General features: G+C 36.5%; 1 protein-coding gene across 1 annotated transcript in view; it reads left to right on the top strand.

The window, feature by feature from the left end:
• COL19A1 (collagen type XIX alpha 1 chain) overlaps nt 1–19,348 on the top strand; it is a 300,849-nt gene that overhangs the window by 28,955 nt on the left and 252,546 nt on the right. Inside the window, exons 5-6 of the mRNA XM_057303991.1 lie at nt 12,363–12,486; nt 13,745–14,020. Of these exons, the coding sequence (XP_057159974.1) occupies nt 12,363–12,486; nt 13,745–14,020 (400 nt within the window). The remainder of the gene's footprint in view (nt 1–12,362; nt 12,487–13,744; nt 14,021–19,348) is intronic.

Genomic DNA, 19,348 nt, shown 5'->3' on the forward strand with positions numbered 1-19,348 from the left:
ATGAAAATGCTGCCTCATGGGCTCTAACCAACCCCTATTCATGACTGTTCATCCTCAGCCCTCAGGTGCCAGAGCTGCTCTGTGGCTTACAGCTGAGTGGGGTGTGTGTGTGTGTTTCGGAGGGTGAAGGCATGAGTTCAGTGATCCTCTCTCTAACTGTCCCCTGGACCTCAAGGCCATGCCCAAAGCACAGGGCCGCACAGTGTATTTCAATCAAATGTAGTTCAATCAACTCTTGGCATTCAAAACCTCATAAATTTGGACTAGGGATTCCTCTCTAGTACTTTTACATTTCTCTCTCTCTTCTAATTTACCCATGATAAGAATATAAAATTCCCTTTGGGAGCGCCTGGGTGGCTCAGTTGGTTAGGTGTCTGCCTGCGGCTCAGGTCATGATCCCAGAGTCCTGGGATGGAGCCCCACGTTGGGCTCCCTGCTCAGCAGGGAGCCTGCTTCTCCCTCTCCCTCTGCCTGCCGCTCCCCCTGCTTGTGCTCTCTCTCTCTCTGTCAGATAAATAAATAAATTTTTTTAAAAAAAATTCCCTTTGTTTGTGAGGTATACAGAATAAATATTTTATAATATACTGTCCCTATTATTTCTCAGTTCAGCTTTGATGGCAGTGAAAGAAGAAATTCTAACAACGTATTTCATTTGATTGCCAAATGATGCAGAAGACTCACCACGTGCCAGGCACTGAGGATTTAAAGATAAATAAAGACATGGTGACTAGCGTTGAGTTATTTCTGTCTGGGAAGATAGGTATGGTGACAATTAGCTGTTATGGAATATAGTAGCAATCTTTAGATGTATCTATACAGATGAAAATGACGAACAAATGAAGAGATGAACAGAGGAAGCCATTTTGAGGGAACTGGGAAAAGCTTCACAGAGGATGTGTAAGGTAGAGGCTTGAAGGATAAGTACAGATTTACCAGGTGAGCCAGGGGCCAATGTGCAGTACTTGGAGTATCATTTAAAGGTCAGGGCAGTTTGAAAAATGGTAAGAAATCCCATGTGGTAGTGAACACAGGTGGCGAGAGTGTCTGCGGGATGGAGGAGGCTGAAAATGGAGGCTGAGGGTTGTTCTGAGCAGACTTACATGCCAGGCTAAGGCATTTGAACTTTATATAAAAAATAAAGTGAAAGGTGAAAGGTTTCGACGATCTAAAGGAAACCACAGTATATCAAATATACCTCAATAAAGTTGTTTAAAATAAAGTGAAGGTGTGAGAGCAATAGCATTACATTCTAGGAAACAAACAAACAAAGGAAAAACAGCTGAATATATGCCCCTGGGAAAATCACAGCTTTCGGTTAGGTCCGAATGATCCTGAGGCAGAAGCCAAGCCCCCAGACTCAGGAAGGACACTTCAGTTCTCAGAGGACCACTTGGCGGTGAGTTTTTTTTTTTTTTTTTTTTTTTTTTAAGATTTTATTTATTTATTTGACAGACAGAGAGCCAGCGAGAGGGAGAACACAGGAAGGGGGAGCAGGAGAGGAAGAAGCAGGCTCCCAGTGGAAGAGCCTGATGTGGGGCTCGATGTGGGGCTCGATCCCAGGACTCTGGGATCACGCCCTGAGCCGAAGGCAGACGCTTAACGACTGAGCCACCCAGGCGCCCCATGGGGGTGGGGTTTGACCCAGGATTTAGGTTCTTTTTTTGGGTGGAGACACCTGAAAAAATTAGCCTTCCACGCGTTTCTGAAGGGTGGCTCCTCTGGTGCCTCCTTGATTTTTGTTATCTGAGTGTCATATAGTAGAAGGGCTTGTTTTCAATGGGAAGTTATTTACAATGTCATGATGAACAACTGCTAATCATAACAGACATATGATTATCAGAGAGTCATCCAAGCTTTGTTTTCCCATTAACAATCTATCTGTCTGAATCCCCTTAGCAAGCAAGCACAAAAGGCTAAGATTTCAGAGTCTGTGGCTGTGGAACTCAAACATCACCACCCAGCTTGGAGGAAAGGCATTTCAGACAAACCTTCCAGGCCCTGCTAGCCAAATTGCTTGTAACGTGACAGGTGATGGTGGGTGTCAGCTGGGAAAGAAATGACTTACTATAAACTCCAAGCATCTCTCACTTCACTCTCAGGAAATGTAACTTGTATCATATTTCTCTTCCTGGAAGATATTCAGCAAGTCAAAGGCCCCATTGATACTTGTAAATACGGAAGTTCTTCATAAACTCTGCCTCATGCTTATTTAGAATGGAAGAATTAATTTGGAAGCCAGTTCTTGATTTTTAAAAATAGATTTTTTTTCCATTTAGCCATTTCATTTTAAAAGTAAAAAAGTAAATAAAGGTTGGTCTTGCTAAATATGATCTGGAAAACTCACTTCATCCCTACGAAAATAGCACTTTTAAAAAAAGGGCTTTGCTTCAAGCCTTGTGCTATGAGCTAGTTGAAGAATTACCTCTGGAACTATTGTAATTAGTAACTAAATTTTTTAAACACTTTGCTATCCAAATATGTACCAAGCTTGATTTTGGGAACACCGTATACAAAATGAAATTTCTCTAGAATGATTATGTTCTCTTTCCAGTTTATGAGCTCTGAAATTATGAAAGCTTGTTACTCTTTGTACTTCCTTTTTTTTTTTTACCTCTCACTTCTTGCCTCACATTCCTTATTATTTAGTTCGGTAAAAGAACAAAAAAGAAACTGGCAGTCGTGATTTTTTCTTCCTAATTCCCTTTTATTCTGCATTTTGGTTTTTGTCCTTTATTTTTTCTATACATGAGACAGAGATGTCACTTGCCATAGTACAAACTATGGTCCTTCTAGGAATGCTGAACAAATACATCATCTTGAATTTGCTGTACAATGAAATTACCAATTACTTAATATACAAAGAAGTAAAGAAATTTATGAGCTTCATTATGGTCTTTATTTTTCTTGACAACAAACCACCAGGGCCCACTCATGGAAAATAAATGAGATCCCCTCCCTGATTCCATTTCCCCATAAAACAACGTTATCAATAAATATTTGCACGCACTTTGAAAGAGTGAATTATTTTTTGTTTTACGATTTTTCATGCTTGCAGTTCTCCCCATCTAGAAGGGAGGATGAAAAAACAAGCGTTTATCCATTTAAGGTAGTTCTTATTAGTTTCTCATTAACTGGACGGCCAAGAATGCCTGTGATTTGTTCGGCTGACATCCTTCTGTCCCTGAGAGACCAGACACTTCAACTTTATTGAGTTAACTTTGTGTATAGCTATGTTTGACATTGATTTCACACCTTAGGGGATGAATGGGATAGAAACTTATACTGATCTCCACGCCAGGAAAGCATTAATGTAGGATCAGTGCTAAGGGTTCTCCTTCCATAATCATTTGAAATAGTCACATTTATGATTATTAGTTTCACATTTTAAGGAATTACTCGTCTTTTTAGTCAGGTTACCATTCCATTGATGTTCTTCCTAATGCATTAAAATCCCAATATATTTTCTCACCAGTAGGATAAATACCAAGGCACTTTATATGAGAACATTTCATGCTTTTCTTCACATTGCATAATTATTTGTATATATGCTATTCTCAAATTTTTATTATTTCCCAAAAATTGTACTCATTTTTAAAGAAATGTTTGGTGATAAATCCCAATTTTTGTAAGAAATGATCTCTAAGGAATATAGAGAAAATACTCATGATTGGTTATCACCTTCAGTAGCACGGATGTCTTTCTTAAAACCCAACAGATCATAGCCCTCTTTTAAATATATTACTGTGTGGTTTCAATACTTCCTTATCTGTGCTCAAAATATGATTAAGGGAAAGAACTATAATAATCTTCCCCTCATGGCTACTGGTTACCTAAGCTATGCAAATGTCATCATGAATGCTTTGCTCTGAGCCCCATGTATGATTTATTGTTGTTTTTAATAGTATCATGATTATAAACATTTTAACATTCATTTCTTGATACTAATATTTGATGTTTATTTATATTCTGCCCATCTCACCTAGTACTCAGAAAAGTAGTTTTTTTCCCTTCCTTATAGTCGCATAACATTATTTTTAAGTCAGGTCAGTAATGATGAGGGAAATTTTATTCTTAACTCAGAGGATGCAAGAAACTTGATATACTGGAAAACACTGACCTTGGAATTAGAAGTCCCGAGTTCAAGTTCCATCCTGACCTCTGTCTGGCAGAGTGATGGGAACAGTTATTCAACTTCTGTGGCTTTAATTTCTCATTTTTGAAATGAGATGGTTGATCTAAATTACTCTAAAGTTTCCCTTCAGCTTTAGGACTGTAGAACTACAGGAAACTATTATGTGTAGCTTCTTACCATTGAAACATTTCCAAACACTGGAAGACTTCTGCCGAAGGACACTTTTGGTGAAATCTTCTTGGGGCAGCTCTTCTATTTTGCTGTAACCCATAGAGATTTAAAATTTCTTTTCGGAAGTAAGAACACTGGCTGTGTTTGTTCGTGAACTCATTTCGTGTCAAACTGTTTGATTAACCTGCTTTAAGTCATATAGAGCTTGATTTTTTTTCCTTCTGTTTTCTGGCTGAGTGTGATGTGGCATAGTTTTAAAGGCCTTAACTTTAAAGCGTTATGCAAATACAGGTGTTTGGCATGCCAGGACTGGTCTCAGGTATCATGATGGATTTTCCATGAGTGGAACAAATTTTTATTTGTGCTTCCTCTATCCCAGATCCTAGTCTAATGGTTGATTTAGAGCAACAAGTCTGGCAGAGCCCCTGTTTTCATGGAAATCGCGTTCTGGTGGTTGCAGACAGGCAATACATGTGTAAACCAATACATTTTTTTTTTTTAAGTTGGGTAGTTATAAGGTAATGTGTTAGGTAGTAACTGAAGTGAGAATAGCTGTCGACCTTCCAGAGAAGTGACATTAGAGCTAAGGCCTGAATAGTGAGGAGAAGCCATCTAAGTGATGACTTCTGGGAATGACCATGCTGTGTTTTGAGAAAACAGGAGGTACAAAGGCCTAACCCCTCAATAAGCTTCGTGTGCTCAAGGAACCAAATTCAGGTCATCGTGCCTGGAGTATGGGTACCACACAGAGACTGGAATAGGAGATGATGTGTCAGAAAAGGCAGGGGTCAGAACAGATAAAGCTTTGTGAGCGATGATCAAGGATGTGCACATTTTATTCTAGGAACCATAGGATATTGTAGGAAAGCTGTAAGTAAGGGAGGAATGATGTACATTTGAAAAGCTCCTCCGAGCTGCTGTGTGAGGGCGAACCTGTAATGGAGGGGAAAGAGGAAGGACAAACCATCACTGGAGTCCTGAGGAGAAATGGTGGCAGCTTAGACTAGTGAGCGACAGTGGAGCTGAAGCAAAGTAGAGTCAGGATCTATTTTGGTGGTAGAAACAGTAAGACTTGCTGATGTTGGGTGTGGTGGAGGAAAATAAAGGAAAGGTAAGATTCAAGAATGATTTTGGGGCTGAAAAATGTGGGTGAATGGCCACGCCTTTTATTGAGATGTGGAATTCTGGTAAAGGGCTGTGTTGAACAAAGTTCAATTTCAGTTATTTAATTAGAGATGCCTTTAATATCCAAGTGGAGATGCCCAGTAGCGATTTAGGCATGTGAGTTGAATGCACAGGCAAGGAAAATAGTCAAGGTTTATCTTGGTTCCATCTCCCCTTTGGCATGACCTTTCTTTTTGGAACTTTCCTCTTATATGCCCAGTGATGTTTGTGTTGCCCAGGGATCAGGACAATGACATTTCAGTCTTCTAACTCAGGGGCATTTCCTGCTCTGGATTTATTGCTACCTGTCTGTGTCTTCTCCATTAACTTCCTTGCTTTCTCACAATCTCATAGATCTCTGTTCTGTGCTTTCCAAGGTGAGAATTAATTATTAGACCATTTGTTAGTATTATGTGACCAGTTTCTAGGGACTATTTTAGTGGTAACAGAGCTTATGTTTTATAAACACGAGCATTTTCCAGGGAGGAAGAAAGCTCTAATAGTAGAGTATTGGGTGTTTTGGCTTGTCAGCAAAAGTACTTCATAGTTAGGGAGAATCTCTGCCGTCATACCATGTATACAAAAGACAGTGGATGTAGAATCCTCTTTAATAACAATTACACATGCACAGAATGATTAAATGTTTCCTCCATCTCATGCCAAGATCTTTCCTGTAATACAGATACGTTTTAGACCTCATCATTTTATTTATATTTCTTAAAAATTTTAAATAAATTCTGACCTGCAAAGGATTATTCATTAATCAAGTGAGAAGGAAGATCTAGAGAATGTGGGCAGTATGCTTTGTAGATAAATACAGCCCATTCTTAAAGTCCTATACAGGACTAATTCCTTCATGTTTAATAAAATGTTCATTTGTATCCAACTTCAGGAGTACAGGTACTAGTACTTTGTAATTAGATATTCTGTTTGAAGTATATGGAGAAAATATTGGGGAAAGTGTATTTTCATTTGAAGTTTCTTTCATCTTGTCCTACTGCTTCAGTGACTGAACCATTCTGAAGGCTTTAGATCGGGAGTTATAGACTTCTATTAATTCTTACCTCCCATAATAGAAAAAATCATATTGTTAATTCTCCCTCATCTCTGACCTTGAAGAATATCAGATTAATTTATATTTCACTTTAAAGAACAGAATTATTTTGTCCTAACCTGAAAATAGTAGTGTTGTTTTACGAATGATCATTAATACAATTTATGCTCATTGTAAAATTTGAAGAAGTAGCAAAAATATAAAGAAGAAAATTTAAAAATCTCTCTTAATTTTAACACTGAGAGGGAAGTACTGTAATGTTAAGATCTTTATGAAATCAGTTTTTTAGTGGGGTCAAATCTCACTAGTTCTCAGATCTGGACATTACCTTCTGCCATAACTGAACACTCTAAGGAGCCCTACTTTTTATTCTCTGCCACTTCCCCTTGAGTTTAATAGTGTTTCTTTCCATTTTATGATTGAACAGAGGGCTTCTATACATAGAGAACATCAGAGAGAAGGTGAAAACTACATTTTAGATTTTTTTCAGCATTGAAATAAATTACAAGTTCAAAGGAGTCTAAAATATGTGAATTATGAGGCTTCAGAGACACTCCAGATTATATCTAGAACTAGCTCTCTCAGGGGCTAGTGTAAAGAGGACTCCACAAGCAGCAAATTTCCTTTGGAACCTTTGGATAATTTGGAATGACTTTAGTTTGGCTCTCAGTGACTTTTACTTAGTCATATTTAAAAAATTGATTTTAGATCGAACACTTTGTTAATTTGGCATATGTCCATTCTCACCTGTCCATGAATTTGTAGGTGACTTTCATTAATGTGAAGAAAAGTAGACAATGGGAAATAAAAGATTAATTACACTTAAATTTTAATAAACTTTGAGCTCTTGAAATATAGGTTAGTATTAATTTATGTGGATGAATTTTCCATTTACAGCATTGAACTACATACAATGTATATGAAATGAAGGGAATGTAGAAAATAGTCCGATGGTAATTTCTATCCAAATATGTACATATATATATATATATATATATATATATATGTGCAGTTTAGCAAGTAAGGATCAACAATATTTTTCTTAATGGGAATATCACTGAATAAGCAATGGATCGAATTTCTTATAGGAAATTACACTCCATTCAAAAATATTCAAGCATGGATATCTTACACATAGCAAGCTGTCATTATATCTCTCTGGTAACAGACCAGTAATCCAATATGGCCTCTTTTATAATAGAAACCTTGGCAAGACCCAGAGAAATTATTCTGTGTCACATTAAGTGTGCTTGTGTGGTATAAACAAGAAACATAGTCTATAAGAACTGATATATTTTGTAATTTGTTGTTTTTAAAATGGAGAAATTTTTCTTCAAAATTTACAATTTTGGCAAGCAAAATCATTTTTGGCTTTGAACATAGAACAAATATTACTAAAAGGAAAATATAGTAACTATAAGGATTTTTATCCATTATAAACTTAGACTAAGAAGAAATCAGTTTTTCTGTAAACATAACTAAATTTATTTCAGTGTATTATTTTAATACTGTATTTATCGCATATTAACATTATTAATATTAATAATATTTTCATTTATTTTTGTCACAGAAGGAACCTTTCATGAGATATATTTTCAATTTTGAGTTAGATTATTGAAAAATTATTGGAAAATAATTATGCTTAGTTTTAGGAAATATTAAAGAATTCTATAAATTATAAGGGTGTCTTCATCTGTTTCATTTGCTAGGTCACTCGTTCATTTAACAAATAGTATGTAACATATAACATATAGCATGTAACAAACAGGTAGATCGTCCCTTGTGGCACTGCACTTGGGGTTTGTGGATGATACAAAGATAGATGAAATGCTTCCTTGCCTTCAAAAAGCTTGAAATCTCATGAAGAGATGTGACAGGAGCTTTTGTGTCTAAAATCCTAACCAATGAGAAAAAAGGTGTTTTCATGATTTTTTGCTTTGTCACACCATCAAGCATGCCAACATAAGTAGTCACTGTTTTCACTTTGTTTGCACAGTGTTGGTCTGGAAAATGTTTATGAAAAATCTGAGTTGATTGCCAAAGTGAAAACTCTAAACTTTCCAGATAAAAATCTAAGTAATTTAGCTTCTCTTGAAAAATGGGATCATCTGGCAACACTGGGCCCACTTCCCATAAGGTAACAATTGGCTGGAGCTAAACAGCAGCTGCCTCCTATAGATGGGTTGGGTTCTTAGTTTCCCCCAATCCATGCCTGTGACCTCTACATAAGGATGGGTGTCAGTTGCTGTTCCTTCCTCTGTTTTCTGTGTGTGTGTGTGTGTGTGTGTGTGTGTGTGTGTGTGTATGCGTGTTTTAAGATTTTATTTATTTATTTGACAGAGCAAGCACAAGCAGGGGGTAGTGGCAGAGGTAGAGGGAGAAGCAGGCTCCCCACTGAGCAGGGAGCCCAATAGGGGCTCAAACCCAGGACCTCAGGATCATGACCTGAGCAGAAGGCAGATGCTTAACTGACTGAGCCACCCAGGTGCACCTGTGGTTTTTGTTTTGTTGTCGTTATTGTTTTATAAAAGTCTTAAGAGGAAAGTGAAATTTTCTTATATGCATATTTCTATCCAAGATGGAAAAACCTAAGCCAAATGGAGAGGGCCATGTGGTTTTTGTTTTGTTTTGTTTAGGTAGCTTATATCTGAATTCAGTCCATTAATTGATTCATTTAATAATATTTATTGAGTACCCACCTTGTGCAGGCACTGCTCTAGATGCTGGGAACAAAAAGGTAAATAGGATACACGAAGAACCTCAGGACACTTACATTCCTGTTTCCTGGCCCCTATAGGGCCTGTGATTGTGACCCCTGGTTTATATTAATGAGGAAAGGATATCTTCAGTGTTAAAACCTTCAGAAGGATTGAGGGGAATGGAGATTGAGAAGAGGCCAGTGGATTAGCTAATTGGAAATGCTTTTAGAATGCAAGAGAGTTAAGGACTAAGTGGGTAGTAACAATGCAGATATTAAGATATTTGTGAAAGAAGGTTGGTGGATAGATGAGAGGATGATATGATGATGTAGCAAGGTTGGAGGACGTTTTGTTTATTTTGTAGCAGGGAGAAGATATGCATATGTTTGTAAACCAAGATTAAAGAGGCATTGGAGAGGGAGAGGTTGAAGATCTGAAAGGACTTTTAACCCTCTAAAATGCAAAATCGACTGTAGAAATGGAGTTGGAACAAAAGAGAAAGAAAGATTACAATATATTCCTTGAAGTCAAAAAGCAGTTAGAAGATGTTAGAACCTGTGTATTGTTGGGCTGGAGTTTCTAGTGAGATGTGGGCCAGTTGACCTCAGTGGACACCCAAGAGACTTATCACTTGGGGGAAACAGCCTCTGCAGAAAGTGGTGAGGGATGGGTGTGTGGGTGTAGTGTACCTCCTTTTTCATCATACAACCAGACAAAAGGTGAGAGGTTTGTTAAACTTATTATTGAGAGAAATTGAGCCAGAGAGCTCAGGATAGTGAAGGCAGGAAAGAGGCATGGCACCAAAAACAGAGGAATGAAGCAAAATTCTGTACCAAACTGTAGGACCCCCACATACCCACTCTGCTTTTAGAATGCCTGCATCCAGATGAATACTCTTTACCAAGTGGGACATAAAAAGATTCTTCTTTGGAGAAACTGAATGTCACTAGAGAACTAATCTTTCTACATTCACGTTTGAGGGACTTTCAGTGAAATCCGCCAGCTGATCAGGCTATGCAGTGAAGTTTTTCACTGACACACTGTGCCAGCATACTGAAGCTTGCAATCAAAGTTCAGTGCTTCATCCTTCATTATATATGGATTATAAAAAAAAATTAGAGTGTAGCTTCCAGCATGGAAGAGAGAGGCCAAACTATCAAAAAGGAAAAATGAACCTATATGAAAGGAAGATGTTCAAGGATGCAGAGAAAAAACATTTAAAAACCCACCTAATTGATTATGTCAGGGATTTAAAATATTGCATTCAGGATATTTTTAAAAAGAGAACAAAAGCGAATCCTGGTAATAAGAAAATAACAAAAATTGGTGTCGAATAGATGGATTGGAAAATAAATCAGGGCAATACCCCAGAAAGTAGAATAGCAGAATAGATCATTGGGATGGGTGTTAAATGGTTGTCTAAAGAACAAGTTCCTGAAAGAGAGGATAAGAGAAGATTGTATAGAAAGAATAATAAAAACTTACAAAACTTTTTTTTTCAGTAATGTGCAACTCATATTCAAAGATATGTTCAATACAATGAATGGGAGGAAAATCTTGAAATAGTATTGTCAAATTCCAGAACACTTGAAATAAAGATAGGATCCCGAAAACATGAAGGTGGAGAGTGGGGTAAAGGAGGCAGGAAATTAGAAGAAAGATGGAGACACAAGTTACCACATGTGGGGGTGGAGTGGGGACCTGCTGTTCTGTTGAGGTTTCCTTTTTAAAAGTTTTGATGCAACTAACTAGTTCAAAATGTTCATTTGGTAGTTTATGTTTTGGTGTCACTTCTCAACTATACCTGTGCTCACCTTCAGGTTTATATGTAGTCCCAAAGAGAAATGGCAGACATCAAAGCCACATTATTTTGTTATCTATCTATCTATCTATTTATCTATTTGGGTACACAGGAGGGTTTTTTGTTTGTTTGTTTATTTTTATTTTTATTTTTTTAATGATTTTTTATTATGTTAGTCACCATACAGTACATCCCCGGTTTCCGATGTAAGGCTCGATGATTCATTAGTTGCGTATAACACCCAGTGCACCATGCAATTGTTTGTTTATTTTTTTAAGTAAGCTCTACACACAATGTGTGACTCAAACTCACAATCCTGAGATCAAGACTCCCATGCTTCCACCAACTGAGCCAGCCAGGTGCCCCCACAGGAGTTTTTATTATACTATTTTTATGTAGTTCAAAGATTACATAAGAAAAATTTTTTGAAATTGTATAGATAATAAAGGGGAACATACAGATAAATTTTAGCACATACAGGGGCTTGAGGCTATTTTATATAGTCATTCACTAAATTGTCTGGTATGGAGAAGGTGGTCAGTTTAATAACAAAACAAAATGGAAAAAACCATCACTCTGAAGTCCCTCTTACTGGTCAAGTATTACTTCCACCCTGGCTTCTTGACTGCCCATCCAGCTCTTTTACACATACATAGTCTTATACTTTTCCAATGAGTATTTATTATTAGCTAAGCCATGATTCAGGATCCCAGTGTGGGGATCACCACGTACCCAGGTCCCCCTTCACCACCCTGGGAGAAGGATGGAAGAAAAAGGAGAGGTGGGTGGAGCCAGTTCCAATCTTTCTAGGAGATGTGCCTTCTGCTCCATGGTTGACATTCGGGCTATGGGACAGAAGACTTGTGCACATGCCAGTACCATTCACATGTGGAGACATCACCTCCTTTAGCAGTGGAAGTCCAGGTAGTTCTGCCAGCAGTTCTTGGTCTGGTTCTGGTTGGGGAAGGAGCCATTGAAAGAGACAGTCTGGTAGCTCTTGATTTTGGATCTGATGTCTTCTGCCATGCTACTGGCCCCTAAAGGCACCCCTGAAGCACTCGCAGCTCATGGTGACTCTCAGCAAAGATGCCAGAATCAGACCAGAAGTGGAATTAGCATTTTATTTGCTTTTTAATGAACAGTGTTACTTAAAGCAGTACAGTAACGGTCATTGTGAAACCTAGTTTAATAATGGTGACTTTACAGAGAAAATTCCATTTTGGAGACTTTGTTTTATTGTGATGGGAAAAAAATATTGTGTTACAAAGAACTTCATACCTAGATTTTCTTTCCTCACCATCCTTAGTGTTCTCACAATAATTCTTTGTTTTCCTTCCCCAGTAAGATATTTCCCAAAGGCCTTCCTGATGAGTATGCAATAGCAGCTATGTTTCGAGTACGAAGAAGCACCAAAAAGGAACGGTGGTTTCTGTGGCAGGTTTTAAACCAGCAGAATATACCACAGGTAAGGAACTGTAGAGTTGTGCTTATTTGTCCTATGTGGTATGCCAGGTGAATCTTGGCACAGTGTGCACAAATTTGGAAGCAGATCTAGTATCTAAATATTCTTTTAGAGTAATCATCAACAGGAAAATGCAAGTATTCTCATTGTTAGGATGAGCTTGCTGAGATCTGTACTATGATTCATATTTTGTCTAAAGACACTCAAATGACCCTCCTTTCACAACTGCTTCATTGACACTAAGTCTACCTTACTAATAACCTCTTTATCTCCTATCATTTCTGATATGTATTATTTTTAAATAATTCATTGATTGTTTCATTTGAAAGTCCATAGTGAGTGAAGAGGTGGGATATAAATATTGATTCCATCAATAGAAAGTTTTTGAACACATGCTAATGCTGGTTAGTAACAAAGAAATTTTTAAAAGTGTAATTCCTTTATCAGGGAGCATAATGTCTTAAGAGGATGGCATCTAAGAGAACAATATACTAGAGCATAATCACAGTATGACAGGTGCATCAGTAGAGGTAAGCTCAGTGCTGAATGGGGACTATGGGAGCATAGAAAGGGTAGCTTCCTAAAATGGAGCACAGGGAGAATGAACCCAAGAATACTTGTGCAAGAGATGACATTTGGGCAGAAGGATGAGTGTGCCAGGACTCCAGGTTGGGGGGGGGATGAACCTCAGTATTACTCATTGGCACCTTACATTTGTGTTTATTTCTATAAATATCCACTGAGTTTTTTTTATTTCACTGGTCTTTTAATCTGTTGATACAGTCATAATTTGATGATGGAAAGAGGAACTGAACTAAAAGAGTATATCCTTTATGAAAAGGTATTTTCTCTGCACCATGCAAATCATCAAAGTTTCAAGAAGTCGATCTCAGTTTTCATGCTAAAAGAAGTGATCCTATTCTTACTCTTTTTAAATTAAGTAACATTTAATTCTTGAATTACTCATACAGAATTATATATATATACTTAAATATACACATACATATAAATATATACTCTCAGATGTTCTGTCAAGAAAGGAACATATTACATTCACCAGAATGCCCATATTTAAAACATTTTTGTAGCTGGATATTTGCTATTCTTTTGTATTAAGAAATCTGGTGGACACAGGTGTCATCTAAAACATCTTACTAAGTGCCTCAATTATACCAACATGCATCTCTAATTTTTAATTTGTGTGCTTTAGTAATTTGAACCCTGGTTTTAAAACATTCAATGCTAATTTACATTTTTGCAGGTTTCTATAGTAGTTGATGGTGGAAAGAAGGTGGTGGAATTTATGTTCCGAGCTCCTGAGGGAGATGTGTTGAACTACATTTTTAAAAATCGAGAACTCCGTCCTTTGTTTGATCGTCAATGGCATAAACTTGGCATTGGTATACAATCCCAGGGCATTTCACTCTATATGGATTGTAATTTAATTGCAAGCCGGCATATAGATGAAAAGGACACTGTGGACCTTCGTGGAAGGACTGTTATTGCTGCACGAGCTTCCGACGGCAAGCCTGTGGATGTGAGTTGTGATGTTGGTTATGAAAGAGAACTAGTAAAGTTTCTAAATTAGATACCTTATTAAAACCTCTTTCTTTAATTACTATGTAATACATTCCCTTCTCAACACTGTTTAAATTAGCCATCAGATGTGTGAAGCATAGCTATGTATTTCCAACTGTATTTTCACATATATTATCTTCTATTTTCACCCATTTTCTTCAGCCTGTGAATTTAAAAGAACTAGGTCATGCCTTAAAAAATAAGATTATTACAATTAAATTCTAGTAAAAATACACCATATGATACAAAAAGTCAACTTGAATAAGCTTATGTTTTGAGTAGAAAAGACTAGAAAAGATGAACTTTAAATTAAATGGTCCCAGATTATCTGATGTTTCCACTCAAGAACAATACGCTGTTTGTTCATCCTCAGAATAGCAATAGTTTCGTATTGCAAACTGTTTCTCATAAGCTTATAATGGTTTTTCAAGGTTCTGCTGGACTGAAATGTAGCTACTAATTGTGTCAGTAGGTCATTTGGATGAGAACAAATGGCTAGCAACACCCTTTCAGATAAAAAGGTCCTTTAAAAATCATTTTGGGTGTTAAAGTGATAATAGATTTATTATTGATTTCCCTAGAGAAGAAGGCCTGTAATCCTAAAAAAATCCTTAAAAAGTGAGATATCTCTAAATTTCATGACTTCAGATTTTCCTATGGGTGGAATGATGAGAAAACCCATAAAAATAACCTGAATTCAGGTCACCAGTAGGAATTGCTAATGTATGTAACAGTTCATTTTTTTTTTCAAAACTATAATTCTGTACAAATACATATTTGGGCAGTGTTTTTTTCTAAATGCCTCTGTGGAAGGAATCATGATAGATGATTAATAGATGGATAAAGATAGTATATGTATAAACATATATTCAATAAAAATATTTTTAAACTGTTTTCTCTTAGAAACAGTGAACAAATCAGTGAGAATGCCATAACTAGAGCTCAGTGATGATCAGCAAAATAGGTCAGAGTAAGAAAAACCAATCATGGAGGCAAGACATCATGACACTGTGGAGAGTGAGCCGGTTTGGGGATCAGACAGATGTGGTTGTAAATCCTAGCTCATCTACTTAACTGTAATGATCTGCTAATTTATCTTGTTAGCTCTTAATTTATCTGAGTCTCAGTATTCTCAGTTAAAAAATAGTGTTGGTAGAGTTACTTAGTTACAATTGTACAGAGTGTGTACTGTAGTGCCTAATATGTGGTTAGTTCCCTTTATATTCACTTATTTATTCAGGGCCAGACACTTCACTCAAACCTGGCCTAAGAGAATGGAAAAAAAAAAACAAAAACAAAAAACAAAACACTGCTTCTCTTTTCTCAGAGATCTTGAAGGCTAATGGAAGGATAAGTCTATATCAGTAAATGGTAGCTGCCAATAATAATAACAGTATTGATTGTAACACAATACTAGACAGACCTTCCAGAAAGGTCTCTCCAAAGGCAAGGGAGGAAGAGGAGACCATCAGTTAGAACATCAGAGATGTAACTTTCAGCAGCATGTGGAGTGTCCGTAGATAGGGAGTTAATTCAGGGAATTCTAGCAACAGTATGAGAGAGTAGCACCTGCTGCAAGTACTAAAGTTTGGGACTGGAGTTTGGGATTGGAACATCTTTTAAGACTAGTGGGAGCAAAGTGGGCTCTGTTTCTAAGACTGAAAGAACTAAGCATATACTGAAATAAATTCAGAACCTTTGTGGGGAGATGGTAATAAGAGAGAAATAAGTTATTGCAAGAGCAGGTTCCAGGCTCAGAGCTCATCCTCTGAAGGTTGAGTGCTGTGTCCTGTGTCTCATTAACTTCTCACCCAAGAAAAGAATTGAGCCCAGAATCTGGAGCTGAAAAATATGAGGCATGTCCTCTAAAAAGACACAGTGTAAAAATTATAGTATTACAATGGTTTCATATTTATTGTGGCATCTTACTTCATTTGAAGATAAAATTAAAGCCATACCCCAAATGAGGAGACAGAGGAATATGTTCCAGATGAAAGAACAGCACAAAATGACAGCAAGAGACCTAAAAGAAATGGAGATAAGTAATATGCCTGATAAAGAATTTGAAGTAATGGTGATAAAGGTAAAATACTCACTAGACTTGAGAAAAGAGTGGAAAACTTCAGTGAGACCCTTAACAAAGAGATAGAAAACATTAAAAAGAGCCAATCAGAGATGAAGAGCTCACTAACTTAAATTAGAAATACATTAGATGAAATAAATTATAGACTAGAGGAAACACAAGAAAAGATCAGTGACCTAGAGGACGGAGTAAAGGAAAGCAATCAAACTGAGCAGGAGAGAGAAAAAATAATAATAATAAAAAATAAAAATAGACTTAGGGAATTCACCAACATCATCAAGCATAATGCTATTCACATTATAGGGAATCCAGAAGGGGGAGAGAGAGAAAAGGGGAAAAGAAATTTATTTGAAGAAATAATAGCTGAAAATTTCCTGAATCTGGGGAAGGAAACAGAAATCCAGATCAAGGAGAAACAGAGAGGTTCCAGCAAAATCAACCCAAGGAGGTCCACACCAAGACACATCATAATTAAAATGACAAAAAGTAGTGATAAAGAAAGAATCTTAAAAGCAGCAAGAGAAAACAGTTGCATACAAGGGAAACCCCACAAGGCTGTCAGCTGATATTTCAGCAGAAATTTTGCAGGCTAGAAGAGAGTGGCATTATATATATATATATATATTCATTCAAAATGTGGAAAGAAAGAAAAAAAACCTGCAGCCAAGAATATGCTATGCAGCAAGTTAACATTCAGAATAGAAGGAGAGATAGAGATTCCTACATGAACACAAGTTAAAGGAATTCATGACCGCAAAACCAGCCCTACAAGAAATGTTGAATGGAAAGGAAAGACCATAAGTAAGATTTGGAAAAGTAGGAAACACAAGAGCAGTAAAATCAATTATATCTATGAAAATCAGTCAAGGGATTCACAAAATAAAAGGATGTAAAGTATAACATCATTTACCTAAAATGTGACAACCATCAACTTAATATAGACTGTATATGCATAATATGTTATATACAAACCTAATAGTAACCACAAATCAAAAACCACTAATAGATATGCAAAAAATAAAAAGAAAGGAATCCATATGTATCACTAAAGAAAGCCAGCAAACTAAGAAAAATAAAGCAAGAGAAGAAAAGAACAGAGAAGAACTACAAAAAAAATCATAAAACAAATAATAAAATGGCAATAAGTACCTACCTATCAATAATTATTTTGAATTTAAGTGGACTAAATGCTCCAATAAAAAAAATAGGGTGATGGAATGGATAAAAAAACAAGATGAATCTATATACTGCCTATAAGAAACTCACTTCAAACCTAAAGACACGTGAAGAATGAAAGTGAGAAGGAATGGAAAAGCATTTACCATGCAAGCAGAAGTGAAAAGAAAGATAACAATATTTATATCAGACAAATTAGACTTTAAAACAAAGACTGTAACAAGAGACGAAGAAGGATACTATATAATTTTAGAAGGAATAATCCAACAAGAAGATATAACAACTGCAAATATTTATGCACCCAATATGGGAGATCCCAAATACATAAAGCAGCTCATCACAAACATAAAGGAAGTAATTGATAGTAATACAATAATAATAGAGAACATTAACACCCCACTTTCTGTTTGGATGAATAGATCATCCAAACAGAAAATTAGCAAGGAAATGGGTTTGAATGACACATTGGACCTGATAGATCTAACAGATATATTCAGAACATTCCATCCTAAAACAGGAGAATACACATTCTTTTCAAGTGCACATGCAACATTCTCCAAAATAGATCACATATTAGGCCACAAAATAAATCTCAACAAATTAAAAAAGATCAGAGTCATACCATACATCTTTTCTGACTACGGTGCTATGAAACTAGAAATCAACCACAAGAAAAAATGTGGAAAAACACGAATACATGACGGTTAAATAACATGCTACTGAAAAATGAATGGGTCAACCAAGAAATCAAAGAGGAAATAAAAAAATACATGGAGACAAATGAAAATGAAAACACAACAGTCCAAAATCTTTGCAATGTAGTAAAGCAGTTCTAAGAGGGAAGTTTATAGCAGTACAGGCCTATCTCAAAAAATGTCAAATAAACAACCTAACCTTACAACTAAAGGAGCTAGAAAAAGAACAAACAAAACCCAAAAGCAGCAGAAGGAAGAAAATAATAAATATTAGAGCAGAAATACATGAAATAGAAACTAAAAAAAAAAACAACAGAATAGATCAATGAAACCAGGAGCTGGTTCTTGGAAAAGATCAACAGAATTGATAACCTCTAGTCAGACTCATAAAGAGAGAGAGAGAGAGAATGGACTCAAACAAAATCAAATGAAAAAGGAGAAATAAAAACTGACACCACAGAAATACAAATGATTGTAAGAGAATATTATGAAGAATCATATGCCACATATTGGACAACTGGAAGAAATCAATAAATTCTTAGAAAATTATAACTCCCAAAACTGAAGTAGGAATAGAAAATTTGAATAGACCAATTACCAGCAATGAAATTGAATCAGTAATCAAGAAACCCACCCCCCAAAAAAGGTCCAGGCCCAGACTACCTCACAGGTGAATTCAGCATTTAAAGAGTTAATACTGTCTCTTCTCTAACTATTGCAAGAAACAGAAGAGGAAAGAAATCTTCCAAATTCATTCTATGAGAGCATTACTGTAAAAACAAAAGCAGATAAAGACACTACAAAAAAAGGGAACAAGGTAATGCTGTCCTCATAGAATGAGTTTGGAAGTTTTCCTTCCATCTCTATTTTTTGAAACAGCTTCAGTAGAATAGGTATTATTTCTTCCTTAAATGTTTGGTAGAATTCCCTGGGAAGTCATCTGGCCCTGGACTCTTGTTTTTTTTGGGAGGGTTTTGATTACTGCTTCAATTTCCTTGCTGATTATTGGTCTTTTCAGATTTTCTACCTCTTCCTGTTTCAGTCTTGGTAGTTTATAAGTTTCCAGAAATGGACCATCAACTCTATGGTCAACTAATCTTCGACAAAGCAGGAAAGAATATCCAATGGAAAAAAGGCAGTCTCTTCAATAAATGGTGCTGAGAAAATTGGACAGCCACATGCAGAAGAATGAAATTGGACCATTCTCTTAGACCATACACAAAGATAAACACTAAATGGATGAAAGACCTAAATCTGAGACAGGAATCCATCAAAATCCTAGAGGAGAACACAGGCAGTAACCTCTTGGACCTCAGCCAAAGCAACTTCTTGC

This window comes from Ursus arctos, unplaced genomic scaffold, assembly GCF_023065955.2.
Source record: "Ursus arctos isolate Adak ecotype North America unplaced genomic scaffold, UrsArc2.0 scaffold_29, whole genome shotgun sequence".
NCBI lineage: Eukaryota > Metazoa > Chordata > Mammalia > Carnivora > Ursidae > Ursus > Ursus arctos.